We start from the raw sequence: 14,001 nt of genomic DNA on the forward strand, positions 1-14,001 counted from the left end.
GAACATAATATCTATTTTTATTACGAAAACATTAAATTTTGACACATTGCTTCATTGCTTTTTAAAAAATCTATGATCTGACTTAAACCTATTCAGCAAAAATGCCAATAAATTATATAAACCATAGTTTGGGTCTTTTTTAAAACTAGGAACATAATATGTTTTATGATAATCAAACAATAATACTAAATCTGAGTTGTATGAGCTGTTAATTTGTAATGTGTTTTATGTTTCGCTAAAAATAAAACCAAACACATGCTAACACACCGCTGGAAAAGTTTCTCAGAAACCTCCTCCTCACTGCGTGTCTGCAGCCTTCTTCACTGAGGCACAGAACACCGCTGTGTCAAGTGTCAAGGCACTCACTCTCAACTGTCTTGTCCTGCTCACATTAGGAGTCACACTGGGTGAAGGGCTGATGATGTATTACCCCCAGACCATGCTATCTTGCCTGTAAGTAAATCCATTTCTTCAAAAGGAAATCATTAGCTAGGAACTCCGATACTTAATTTAGAAACAGTGATTCCAACATACATTAAATCAAATGTGTTAGTACTTAAAAGTCACAAATTCTGAAAAGTAAAAACAGCAGACAATACAGAACTTCCATAAACAACCAATGAACTAAGGCAAATAGCATTGCCACCACATGCCTGAAAAAAATGGTATATTTTTGGTGTCTGTAGTTCTTTGCAAATTATATTTTGGGACAGTTTGGTTCAATAAAAGATGTATATTCTACATAAAGTTAGAGTAACAGGATTATCAACATGGGTGGCATCATTTAAAAAATACATCAATAGTCGTATTAGTGAATGTTTTCCACTTGGTTTCTAAATCTTTATTTTCCGTGGAGGCAAACCAAAGCACTGTCTTAAGACTCCATCTTCAAAGTTACAATATAGTCTCTATCATTCCTAGAGATTTTAAAGCTAGATATGACCCTGTTCCTTGCCATCATCTTCATCTTCATCGTCCTCATCATCTTGGTCTCCGGATTCAAGTTCATCCTCTTCTTCAACCTAAAAGGGAAAATACACATTTAACATTATACAGATCTGGTCACATCACATTCAACACAAAATGATATATACTCTGTGGATAAATTCTTTACTCTAGTAATTATAGTAGATTATGGGCCATCTGGTTTCCTTGATTTAATATTTAAGGTTTCCTGTTATTTTTAATATGAGACAAGATACACAGGTTAACTTGCTGCCAGATGGGTACAACTCTCTACAAATAAATCTGAACCAACACAGCAAAACGGGGATGGAACATTTGGATGGTGAGTGTCTCTGTTACCACAGGAGCAAGTCACTTTCCAGGCCCAGATTCCAAAAGAGAAGAGTTAACAAAAGCTGGACACTGCATCTAATCTGTGTCTTAAGTCAACTGACATATCTACAAATCTATGCCTGTAGTATTGATATACAAGCATAACAACATTCCCAAGACACAGGACAATGTTTAAAAACCCATCATAAAGAAACACATATAAACCATTTTTGGAAACATCACAGTCTTACTGGATGACCAAGTTCCTTAAGTTTATTCTTTAATGAAAATATTTTCTGATCTTGATCGGCCAACAGCACCAAGAGATCATCTTGTTCTTTTTTAGAATCTGTAATGTCCACCTCGAGCTTGTTTTTCTCATTTTGTAAGATGGCAATGGTGCTGTTAGATGAATCCAGCTGCTCTTTAATAGCAGTTCTTTCCTCAGACAGAGCTTTAATTTCATTCTAAGAGAAGAAAGGTGAAAATCACAATCAAAAATTAGTATTTACTCTCCTATGGTTTTAACAAACATATTTTTTCTATGACAGATCTCTGTACTCATGCAATCTGAAGAGTTTGGGGTTAAGTGCTGGGGGGACAGGAGATTTAAAATATACACACACACACAGTCATCTAGTAACATGAGAATTTATGTTAGGCTTAAGATGATTGCTGTGAAAATCAGAGTTTGACAACAAAAAAAATAGTTTTAATTCCCTACTCCTCAAAAAAATCCTACTATTTCAGATAATCAGAGGAATAAATAAAGACATAATATCTTACAGCAGAAGCCTGGTGAGCACCAGAGCTAGGACTCAAATTAAAAAAAAAAATTTATCCCACCTTCACATATATACAATTAAATGGGAAAGAAAGATAGCTTCAATATAAATCCATAGCTTAAATATAAAATAATTTGACCACAATCCAAAAGGCAAAATCACACATTATCTTCCTCTTTCCATGTTTTAATTTCTACCTTTCTAGTTTTATTACTGTTACCTCATTCTTTACTTCACCCTATCTATTTTGATTTTTCTGTCACACAATAGGCTGGCAGGATTTAAGGGGTCTGTATTCTTTAGCCTACAGCTTGTGTATTAGCCAAAGCTATACTCCTTGTTTCTTACTGTGATTAGAGATTGATAAGAAAACTTAACTTTTTACTTTGACTAAAATATATGTTTTTACTTTCAAGTATACTCATATACAACCTTATTTTACACATTTGATACCATTATTTGAAATAGCATTTAGAAATATTCATTTGTGCCACTTTTAGTCATCAAAATAGGAACGGACTTATTGTGAGGTAAGATTACGTCCCATTAACTTTCTTCATAAATCTAAGAATTTGAGAAATTAAATGAAATAAATTCAAATTCCCTGGAGTTCATTTCACATCAAATACAATGAATAAAAAGTTTCACCAAACCAACCTTTAACTCTTTAGTTTCCTGTAATAATGCTGACAGTCTTCCTTCCACATCAGTAGTTTTTGTAGCTATTACAGTTTCACTCTCTCCTGGTACAGGAGCTGATTTTGCCTGAAAGTAAAAATTGGAAAAAAAAAAAAAAGTTTCTTTAAAGTTATAATCTATATGAAATTCTAATGATGATTTTTCTTGCTATTTTGAAATTTTATTTCCAGTAACAGAAAAATCTCTTTCAGTATTTACCCTCAATAACATGCTCTCCCTAAAAAGATGAGTGGAGCAGGAGTGGAGCAGGAGGCTGGGTCAGGAGGGGTGTGGTACAAGCTCTCATCAGAGTGTAAGGAAGGTTGGTTTAAGCAGCCTCAAGGCCAGATCAGGCAAGTTATCAATGACGCAGCTCTAATCTAGCTACAGCATAGCATTTAATATGTAGAGAATACTTATCAGTCTTTTCCTCATAAAATTCCTATAAGTTAAGATTATACCATCATTTCAGAAAGACAGATGGGGAAATTGAGTTGAATGTCATTAACTGGTAAAATGCAAGTACTTACTTAAGGGTTATAGGAAATTGTACTAAATCAAAAACTCTCAGTCCTTCCCTCATCTTTTTTCTTTCAAAATACTGGGAAGTGGTGGTGTTGATCTCACAAATACCTTAAAATGAGGAAAGGGCTTTGGAACTGGAAGAGGCAAAAGAATTCTGAGGTTCATGTTAGACAAAGTCTCAACTGCCTTGAAGACACTGTTGGCAGAAATATGAACATTACAGGCAATACCAGTAAGGGCTCCTAAAGAAAGAGGCAGGCTATAAAGAAAGTTTCTATGGTCTCAGAGAAAACACATGGGATCGTAAACAGAATGCTGGTAGAAGTATGGATGTTAAAAGTTTTGGTGAGGTCTCAGATAGAGGTGGAGGCTTTCCAGGTGGCTCAGTGGTAAAGAATCCACCTGTCAATACAGAAGACCCAGGTTAGATCCCTGGGTTGGGAAGATCCCCTGAAGTAGGAAATGGCAACCCACTCCAGTATTCTTGACTGGAAAATCTCATGGACAGGGTCGCCTGGCAGGCTGTAGTCCATGGGGTCGCGAAGAGCTGGACACAACTCAAGTGACTGAGCATGCACGCACATAAAGAGAGATAAGGAACATGTTATTTGAAAGTGGAGAAAAGGTGATCCTTGTTATAATGTGGCAAAGAACTTGGCTGGTTTGTGTTCTAGTGTTGTGGAAAGCAGAACTTGTGAGTGATGAACTATTCTAGCTGAGGAAATTTCTAAGCAAAGCATTACAGGTGTGACCTGGTTTCTCCTTGCTGCTTACAGTAAAATGTGAGAGGATAAAGACAGATTGAAAAAGGAATTGTTAAGCAAAAGGGAGTCATAACTTGATGATTTAGAAAATTCTTGGCCTATCCCTACTGCAATCAACGACAAAGCATGTCCCAGTGAAACACCAAGTGTGTGCCTGCACAACCATTTGTGAAGAGGTTACTCGTGTGACACACGGACCCAATCAACCTATCTCTGCAGAAGCTGGGAATAGAGATGCGGTTCCCCAGGAGGGATCCAGGAGAACCTTCCTGCTTGTTGGCTTGGAACCCTGGGAATTGCATGGGTCACCAATAAGGTTTTTGATGATTTTATACCAGCAGAAAACCTGCCAGCTTAGACTGCAAGATGGGGTGAAATATAAAACAGGGACTTCCCTGGTGATCCAGTGGCTAAGAGTCTGCCCTCCCAATACAGGGTCCGGGTTCAATGCCTGGGTCAGAGAACTAGAGCCCACACACTGCAACTAAGACCTGGGGCAGCCAAATAAACAAATAAAATGCCAACAAAATGAACCACAATTAACTGATAAAACTGACCTGGCAAGTCTGATTATAATACACTGGCCAAGAAGCCTATGTATCTGAAACTCTGACTAATGAATACCTGAAAGGAAGGTGCTGACAAATTTGCTTCTTTTCCATAGTGGCTGAGAAATAACCTCCTGATCTTGCATATACTACCTTTCAGAACAACAAAAAAACAATAACTTACAAATGCTTCAGTTTTCTGTAACAGTTCCTGTTTTTCGGCCTGTAGTTTGGTAATCTCCACAGACTGTGTGTTTAACTGAGACTTTAAAGTTGCCAGTTCCTAAGGGACAAAAAGAGTTGGGTTGTAACATTAAACAGTATTAATTTCATCAAGGAAATGTCTATTTACAGGAAGAAATTATTTCCCTCCTTGGCATCTCTAAAATCATCACTTCCAAGTTTTAAAATTTAAGTGAAAGAACGACTCTTGAACTTTTGGTTCAAGATGGAGAATTAAATGTGTACATTAAACATGTTCACCTCTGTTTTCTTGTAAGATCCAGTGAGAAAAATCACAAAGGGAGGATAGAAGGAGGAAAGGAAGAAAAGGTGGGAAGAAGGGAGGGAGGAAGGTGGGGAAGGAGGAGGGAGAGAGCGACTGAGAAAGGGTAGGCAGGAGGGAGAAGCCCACAGGGAGAGAGAATAAGAGAAGAGAAAATAGCACTAAACTGTGGAATTTCAGAAAGCAAATGACAGTGGTAACCGACCGGCACACCTGCAAGGGCTGAAACAGAAGCTGACCTTTTAGAAAGCCACGCTGCTGCCTGGCGTATAATGCAGAACTACCAAAGGCCTGGGAACCCGCACCACCAGATGTTTTGGAACTGTGAGTAAAACTGGGGTCAAAGACAGTAGGGCTGGAACTCCCCTGGGGGTAGGGTGGTTAAGACTTCGTCTTGCAATGCAGGGGTGGCGGGTTTGATCCCTGGCCCAGGAACTAATATCCAACATTCCATGGAGCAACAAAGTCCACACGCCGCAACTAAGACCTGATTCAGCCAAATAAGTAAAAATAACAACAATAACAAAAACCCAGCAGGGTTGGTTGAAAGTCTGCTTAGAAATAGAGCAGTGAATCCCTGTCCTAACTATGCCTCAGGTAACGTTTCCTTTTCTCTTGACTGAAGACTAGAGGTGTATTATTTGGAATGGGCAAAATAAGCTGGTTTTAGACTAGGGGCCACCAAACACTGATGAAAGTAGTACTACTGTAGTGCAAGTGGTGGAATTAACTGAAAGTTTATGTATTAAGGCTGAAGTTTCCAAACTTCTTGCTCACTCCCCTCAAAACAAGTCCAGGAAAATGAAGCAATTCTAACAGTGGCTCTCCACCAAGGGCAATCTTCCCCCACGATATCTGGCAGGTGTCTGGAGATACTAGGATGCTGTCATGTAAAAAGTTTTTTATTCTCTTAATATTTTCTATCATGAACATACATGTCTTTTCTCTGACTGTTCTGTTTCTTCACTTATCAAAGTAAGTTATGTAAAAATTACAGACCATTTGGTCTTCTTTCTATACTCTGTTTCACTACATATTATTAAAAAACCCCACAACTTATTTAAAATATATCTTTGGGAAATATGAAAAGTAAAAATTTTTACTTGGGATTTATAGACTGAGAGTATATATTAATAATTTATTTTCATTTTAATATAGTTTTAGATTTCATAAAATCAGAACAGCATATTAACTCTTCCTCATACGAACAAAACATTATGGCCACATTACTGGAGAGATGTAAATCATTATTGAAAAATTATTATTTTTTAAAATGTTTCATTGTAGAATCCACTCTAGGGTACAGAGACATACCAAAATAAGACATTTTGCTTCTCTGTCCACGCATTCCCATCTGATCAGGCACGTCAGAGGGTGAGGACCAGCTGACTACTAGAGAAGGAAGTCAGTCCTAGGTTGGCCAAGCTGTTAATTTCTTTTTTTAGTATTACTTTTTTTAAAAAAAGAAACATATATTCCTTTTATAGAAAAGGAAGGAAGGAGAGGGGGATGGAAGGAAGAAAAGGCATATTTGCATTTCTAAATAATATAAATTATTACAGCAGAAAAAGTTATTTTGCTTTATTTTTAGCTAGTCATCTAACTGAGATATATACAAGTTTACTTTCTGTTTTTCCCTTTCCAATTCTAATAACCAACATTTTTCTGGATAGAATGATTTAAATGCCCGATACATTTAACCAAGCAGTTACCAAGAAAATTAAGCACAAGATTTTGTATCTTCATATTTGCAGCTTATAAACATATTTAAAGTTTCCTTAACTGCTTACTGACAATCTACAACTAATCTGGGTAAGATGCTGAGATCTATTAAAAAGAACACCACTGAAAAATAAATACACCATAAAAAGCAAAATACCAGTACTGGACAATTAAAACAGCTTCTGTATTTTCAAATGGCTTTTACTTGATAGAGAAGTGAAGATGCCTGACAAAGCAGTTCTAGATTAATGCAGGGCCGTTACGCTATTATAATTAAAACAGGACAAAACAGAGCCTGAATCAAGCTGAAAAGTGACCTGTTTTAACTCTGCAATTTGTTCAGAATCTCCTGCTGTTGCTGAAGACTGTTCATTTGTGCCAGGTGATGGTTGGGAAGATTTCTACAAAGAGCAGAGAGACAAACTGTGAAATAAATTCAGTTTAAACAGTTAGGAAAAAGCAAAACAAAACTGTACACATATAAACTATGCCTGGTACATGTATACCAAAAAATTCCACACTGACAATAAAATTTTATGCCTAAAATAACATTTCAACATAGCACATCTTGTCAACAAATTTTCCATAGCTAATCAACTCATACCAAGTAATTTACTAAATTTAAGCACTTAACTGAGATAATATGAAGAAAAGAGCATAAAAGCAGGTATTTACTGAGTGATTTCCATGTATTAAAAGAGCTTCATATGGAGTACCTTATTTAATTCTTGCAACAATGGGACAGATACCACCACAACCATTTTAGAGCTCAGGAAACAAGTTTCAAGAGGTTAACTAAGTTGCTCAAATTCAGTTAGCTAGGATGCACTGATGCTTTAGACAGTCTGACTCCTGAGCTCACGTTCTAAAACCTTAAAATGATACTTTAGCTTAAGGGATCCAGAAATAAAAACAAGCAGGATAATGAGAATTATTTTTGACCTCGTTTACAAATTTTAAAACACTCACTCACCAAATTTTCAATCAGAGAGTCTTTTTCAGCTAGTTGACTTTGTAAAAGTTCCCGATTACTTTTTAATTCTTCTATCTCTTCTCGCAGCCTACTAATTTCTTCCGGCTGAACGCCATTCATCTGAGCCCCATCACTGTAAGGACCTTGATGCTGACTGTCTTTTCCTATTAGGCATAAAATTTGAGAAGTCAGCATGAAATTTTTCATTTTTTGAGCTGACAATTCAAGTATAAAATAAACACATAATTTCCTGAATAATTACTTTGGAGGCACTTTTGTATGCACATTTCATCTTTGCAAAACAGTGCACTGACAAAAATAATGAACTGACGTTTTCAGGGTTTCTGGGAGGAAAAACAGCAGAGTCTTAAGACTAAACTGGCTCAGTGATCTAAAATTAAGAATTATAGTAGTTTCAATTCCATCAATTAATATAAGAGAAAATAAAATCCTTTTAGAAATCTTCACAAAAGAATAGCTTTCTATACGGCCTAAAAAAACCGATGAATTATTGTCATAAATAGAGGAAGCAAAAGTTATTTTCTTCTGAAAATTTTGGTCACCTTCATATAAATAAACTATGTTTCTAAGTAGTTAGCATTCCAATCATAAGCAGTATAGAAAGAGACTATTTACAAGCATTTGAGCCCCTTAGCATGTGCCAAACACCAAACTAGAATTTTATACATATTATTTCATTTAAATCTCAGCTCCACTTTGCAGATTAAAAAAAAAAAAAGGAAAGGTTAGACCAGTCATTTGAAACTGGCTATACATTAGAATCACCTGGGGAGCTTGTAATAATCACTGATGCCTGGACCCAAACCCTAACTAACTTAATTAGAAACTTCAGTGGTGGTCTCAGTATCGGTATTAAAAAAGATCTCAAGGGATCTCAGTGTGTAGGTAGCTAAGGTTGAGAATCAATGGATAGCAAAGAGATTGGACTTCAAACTCTGACTTACACTTTTGTCACAGCGATCAAGGTTAAAGAAAGATGAGTCCACAAGAATAATCTCTTGGGGACACTACAATAGGAACGGCTAGCTACACTTACCGAGCTGTACTTTAAGAAGATTATACTGATCCTTGTGTTGCTGAATCTGAGATACTTGCTGTGTGACTGCTGTCTGGAGCTGTTCATTTTGACATTTTAATGTAGAAATCTGCTGCTTTAATTCCTCCAGTTGCAGATCCTGTGAAACAAAACATAATTCAATTGATTTAAATTCATACTAGTGAGCATTAAGAAGAATGAATGAAAAATCAGAGATTACTTTGGATGAGGATATTAAACTACTCAACATTTTCAAGATCATTCAATAATTAAGCAATAACACATTAATATATGTACGAAGGCCAGTTAATATGTAGCAGAACTGTAAGATTTCAAGGCCCCACTCCATGACACAACCTGCAATCTCACTGTGAGTTTTGGTTTGGAGGGCGGGGTGGTGGTGTCAATTTTAAAAACTTCATTTTATGATCCATCAAACTAAAAAGTGTGTTCCAAATTATTTAAGCTTAGCATATGTATGCACCTCTATTACTTTTAATACTGAAAGACAAGCAGGGGACTTCCCTGCTGGTCCAGCGCCTTTCAATGCAGCAGGTGTGGGTTCCATCCCTGGTCAGGGAGCCAAGACCCCACTTGCCTCTTGGCCAAAAAAACCAACTCATAAAACAAGAAGCAATACTGTAACAAATTCAGTAAAGACTTTAACAATAGTCCACGTTAAAAAAAAAAAAAAAAAAGACAATCATAGAACATTTAGAATTTCAAAAAAAAGCTTTCACTTCTGATCACCTCCTAATTTAACTGGTTGAAATGTGATCTGTGTTTTTATTTTCTTCTAATTTTTTCCAACCCAAATTTTTTAAACTTATCATAATCAGTCCATACATCATTTTTTAACTTTTAATTTGCCTACTATTCAATCATAATTTCCTCATATTAATCAGGAGATACAATATAATTTATATTCAAAAACAAAAAAGAAAAAAAAAAAAAAAAAAAAAAAACAACAGGAAGGCTGCTCTCCATTTTTCTTAATGATAGTATCATTACAATAAATATCTTAGTCAATATAACTGTTTTCCTGAATTTTGGAGAATTTCCTTAGGATTGATTTCCAAATATAATTCAGAGTTTATATAAACATTTTATAGCTCTTGAGGCTTGTTGCCTAATTGCCAAATGGTATTCTAATTGGTGAGAATATTTAAAATTAACATTTCTAAAGAAGAGTCATTATAGTAATTGTGTCAAATCACTCTTTTCTTCTTCCAAATCAACCATATTTATCAGCTCCAAGTATAGGCTATAATATTGCCTTCCAAGTTCTTATTTCCCACTGCTGTAAAGATTACATTTTACCATCTGGAAATGACTGTGATTTTGTACTAAGATAGATGAAAAATTCTAATAACCACGAACATAGTAATGATTCAAATTTGGATCATTCAAAGATGATTCTAATTTACTAATTTGCTTATAAACTGAAAAGCTCAGAGTGAATGCTAAATATACCTCCAGTGTACTTTTATTCTTTTTTAGAGTTTCATTCCCAGCAGTATACCTTGTGGAGGGAGCTCTCATTTACAGGGCTCCACCCTGAAGCTCCTACTTGCCACACCTCCCTGAGCTGTGCACAGTCAGCATGGGGCGGAGGGCAGTGCAGGGATGGTGGACCCGCCTCACATGAAACTGTCTTCATGATCCTCGAACTTTAACACCAGTAATCTTATTTTACAGATAATACTGCAGCACTTCCTAGGATTCCATTCCAATAAAAGTATGGACGCCACAGTGAGGAATTAAATGAGAGAAGAAAACCAAGAAACACTGCTTGAGGGAATGTAAAGAAGCTAAGGTGCTGAATACTATGTAAGTGTGGGCTTCACTTGGTATCCTGCAGAGAAAATGTCAGTTGATGATTCTGAAACTGTAGTTTCAACTTAACTCATCATTCCCCACTCTAGTAAGTCAGTTTCCTCTACTCTGCAGGGATACTGTGAAAATTAAATGTGACAGTGTCTAAATGTGCTTAGTGAGCACCCACAGCACAGGAAACAAAACCAGCAGTCACCACCAGCATCAGCTCCCTAATATCCACTCATCACCAGCATATCCTTCCTTCCCTCCAGCCTTGCCTCTCAAATTTCCCTTTACACAGCTAGCAAAGGTTCTGTGTACACATCAGTAACACGTGCCTTCCTTCTCTCTCCTTTTGCTGAGCTTAGTCATAGTCATCCTCTCAGGGGGACTCAGCTTCTGTTTTCCCCAAACCCCTATCTAGATAAATTATGTACTTCTCAGTGCTGCCATACACTTCTGATTATATTTACTACTAGACTTGCTAAACACATAGTAAGCTCTCAGTTTGCTGAATACTCAGAGGCTTCTGAATTATGTAGGTGAACAATGAGTTTTGCTTTGTGTATCCTCTTGCATTTAGAAATGCCAAGAGAAATTCTTCCCTAAAGCAGAAAAGTATGAGTGCTTAGTCATGTCCAACTCTTTGCAACTCCACGAAGTGTAGCCCGCTAGATTCTCATGTCCATTGGATATCCCAGGCAAGAATACTGGAGTGGGTAGCCATTCCGTCCTCCAGGGGCTCTTCCCAGCCCAAGGACTGAACCTGGTCTCCTGCGTTCCAGGCGGATCCCTCACCACCGGAGGCACCGGGGAAGCCCCAGACAGTGTCTACACTTCCGGTGTGACAGAGACTGCGCGTCAGTACGCACCTGCTCTCGAATCATGTTTTTGTAGTGAGTCACAATACTGTCATGCTGCTCTAATGTCTTCTTCACCTCTTCTTCTTTTTTATCTTCTTCACTGGACTTATAAATAGCCTTAGTAATCACACCTATAAGAGAAGACATTTAAAAATACTGCTTTATTATCAAGACTTATCAGTAAAAACACATGGCCTAACTGCATGAGGCTTTGGGCTTCCTGGTGGCTCAGCAGTAAAGAACCTGCCTGCCAATCCAAAAGACGTGAGTTCAGTCCCTTGGTTGGGAAGAGTCCCTGGAGAAGGAAATGGCAACTCACTCCAGTATTCTTTTCTGGGAAATCCCATGGACAGGCTACAGTCCATGGGGTCGCAAAAGAGTCGGACATGACTTTGCAACTAAACAACAACTGCATGAGAGGTCAGAAGTCATCTTTCCAATCTTACTGAGTGCCAAAAGTCCTTCAATGGGCTACAGACCAAGAGCTAAAAAGATACTTTTGGGCTTACCATATAATCTGGATGCATCCAGAATATACATATAAAATAAAATCACTTTTTATTGATTTCTAATACTTTCTAATGAGTGTCAAAATGAACTTTTGTCGTCTTACCTTCAAGTTCTTTTACCAGTTTTGTAAACTCATGATCAAATATCATGTATTCTGGACTGGGGAAGTTTGGCTGGGGTTTCTGAGACGCTCTGGAATACAGCTCATGTTTGCTAATAAATCCTAGTTTCTCTATGAAATTCTCTTTGCCAATCCTCTTCTCTATCAGTTGTTTGAGTTTCTCTCTACAGAGATAAGTATATTGAGATGCTTAAAAAGTCATAACAAAACAGAAAAGCCTGGTCTACATTATGCTTTGGCAGAAAAAAATTTATCATTATCTATTGATGACATCAGCAAATCATCTTCCCCTTACTTACTTCATATAGGTCTCAAGAGAATTATCATTGAAGTAAATCGAAATGCCCAACAAGAGAGCACATAAGCCTTGGACCAACTGTTCCTCTTCTCCAAGATTTTCTGCAATTTGTCCTGTTAGCTGAAATCTTTGTTAAGAAAACTAACAGTTCATAGTATCAAGAATACTTCATTTTACAATTTGAATCTGACATGTATTTCATGTAAGTTTCAACAAGAAATTCTATACACAATCTAAGAAAACATAGAACAGTGGTATACATGTACACACCCCCCCCCACACACACACAGCTTAAACAAGCATCATTATCACCTTAACCATTAAAAGTCTGCAACATAAAGAGAATGCAAGCATTTGAGGCATGGAGCTACCTCTAGTTGAGAAGAAGAAACAGAAAAGATAGAAAAGATAAATACTTACATGTATCTTACTAAAACATAAAGGATACAAATGGAACATTGGCTGAATTGTGAAGAAAGTGTGTCACTGCAATGGGGCAGTTGCTGAGCCAGGTACAAAGCAACATCAGTAATCCAACTCTTGTCTGTATTTTACTTCCCTGCAATAAACAAGTTAGCAGAAATCTTTTTATGTTTTTCAAACCTGAAGTTGCCCTAAAATCCCTCCCCATCTACATAAAAAGACATTTAAAATCTTATAAAAGATGTGTCAGGAATCTGGATTTTAAAAATTGAACAACAAAATGCACTCGTGTTTCCTGTTTGGACTGCACTTTCGAAACAGAGAGCAAAAATTAGACTTGATCCATGTTTACAAGCATATACTAGGTTATCTAAAATATTGTTAGTGGAAAACCTGACATGCTCAGGAAGATATATGATGCGGATGCTTATAATTTATCAATCTTAAAACACTTTAGCATAAATTTGCTGGCAAATTTAAAATGTTTCAATAGGAATTAGAAAAAAACTAGAAAACACAAATTCTACCTCCTTCAAAAAATTAGAAAAAAAAAAAAAAAAGACATAATCTCCTGAATTGTTTAGTTAAATTCCATTAAAGAATATATTTCTCGAACAGGAAAATAAATAAACCACATTACAAACTCCTGAGTAATGCCAAATTATGAGAAATAACAAGCATAATGGAGAAGAAAAAGATTTATTTAAATTAGCTAGTGTCTCAAACCACTAACTATACTGCTGCTAAGTATGTGAAACAATATTGAAAACTAGCATGTCCATCAACATTACACTTTCCTAAATTTTCATACAACACATTTACATCCTTTATATGAGGTATTTTCTTAGCTCATAATACTCAGTTCACTTCAGTCGCTCAGTTGTGTCTGACTCTGTGACCGCATGAACTGCAGCACGCCAGGCCTCCCTGTCAGCATCACCAACTCCCTGGAGTTTACTCAAACTCATTCCATTGAGTCAGTGATGCCATCCAACCATCTCATTCTCTGTCATCCCCTTCTCCTCCTGCCCTCAATCTTTCCCAGCATCAGGGTCTTTTCCAATGAGTCAGCTCTTCACATCAGGTGGCCATAATATTGCCCTTGCCCAAATTACACTGTGGTGTTGGAGAAG

At 36.8% G+C, this 14,001-nt stretch overlaps 1 protein-coding gene across 2 annotated transcripts in view; it reads right to left on the reverse strand.

Annotated features, from left to right (window-relative positions):
• Nucleotides 1-812: 812 nt before the first annotated feature.
• The window catches only part of USO1 (USO1 vesicle transport factor), a 74,887-nt gene continuing 61,698 nt past the window's right edge, over nucleotides 813-14,001 (reverse strand). For both annotated transcript variants that reach the window (XM_065914721.1, XM_065914719.1), the window contains 11 exons: nucleotides 12,894-13,004; nucleotides 12,447-12,565; nucleotides 12,130-12,311; nucleotides 11,526-11,647; nucleotides 8,836-8,974; nucleotides 7,779-7,942; nucleotides 7,123-7,206; nucleotides 4,763-4,861; nucleotides 2,721-2,828; nucleotides 1,530-1,745; nucleotides 813-1,022 (listed from right to left, as the gene is read on the reverse strand). In XM_065914721.1, the coding sequence (XP_065770793.1) occupies nucleotides 933-1,022; nucleotides 1,530-1,745; nucleotides 2,721-2,828; nucleotides 4,763-4,861; nucleotides 7,123-7,206; nucleotides 7,779-7,942; nucleotides 8,836-8,974; nucleotides 11,526-11,647; nucleotides 12,130-12,311; nucleotides 12,447-12,565; nucleotides 12,894-13,004 (1,434 nt within the window). In that variant the 3' untranslated portion in view covers nucleotides 813-932. The remainder of the gene's footprint in view (nucleotides 1,023-1,529; nucleotides 1,746-2,720; nucleotides 2,829-4,762; nucleotides 4,862-7,122; nucleotides 7,207-7,778; nucleotides 7,943-8,835; nucleotides 8,975-11,525; nucleotides 11,648-12,129; nucleotides 12,312-12,446; nucleotides 12,566-12,893; nucleotides 13,005-14,001) is intronic.

This window comes from Muntiacus reevesi, chromosome 22, assembly GCF_963930625.1.
Source record: "Muntiacus reevesi chromosome 22, mMunRee1.1, whole genome shotgun sequence".
Taxonomy (NCBI): Eukaryota; Metazoa; Chordata; class Mammalia; order Artiodactyla; family Cervidae; genus Muntiacus; species Muntiacus reevesi.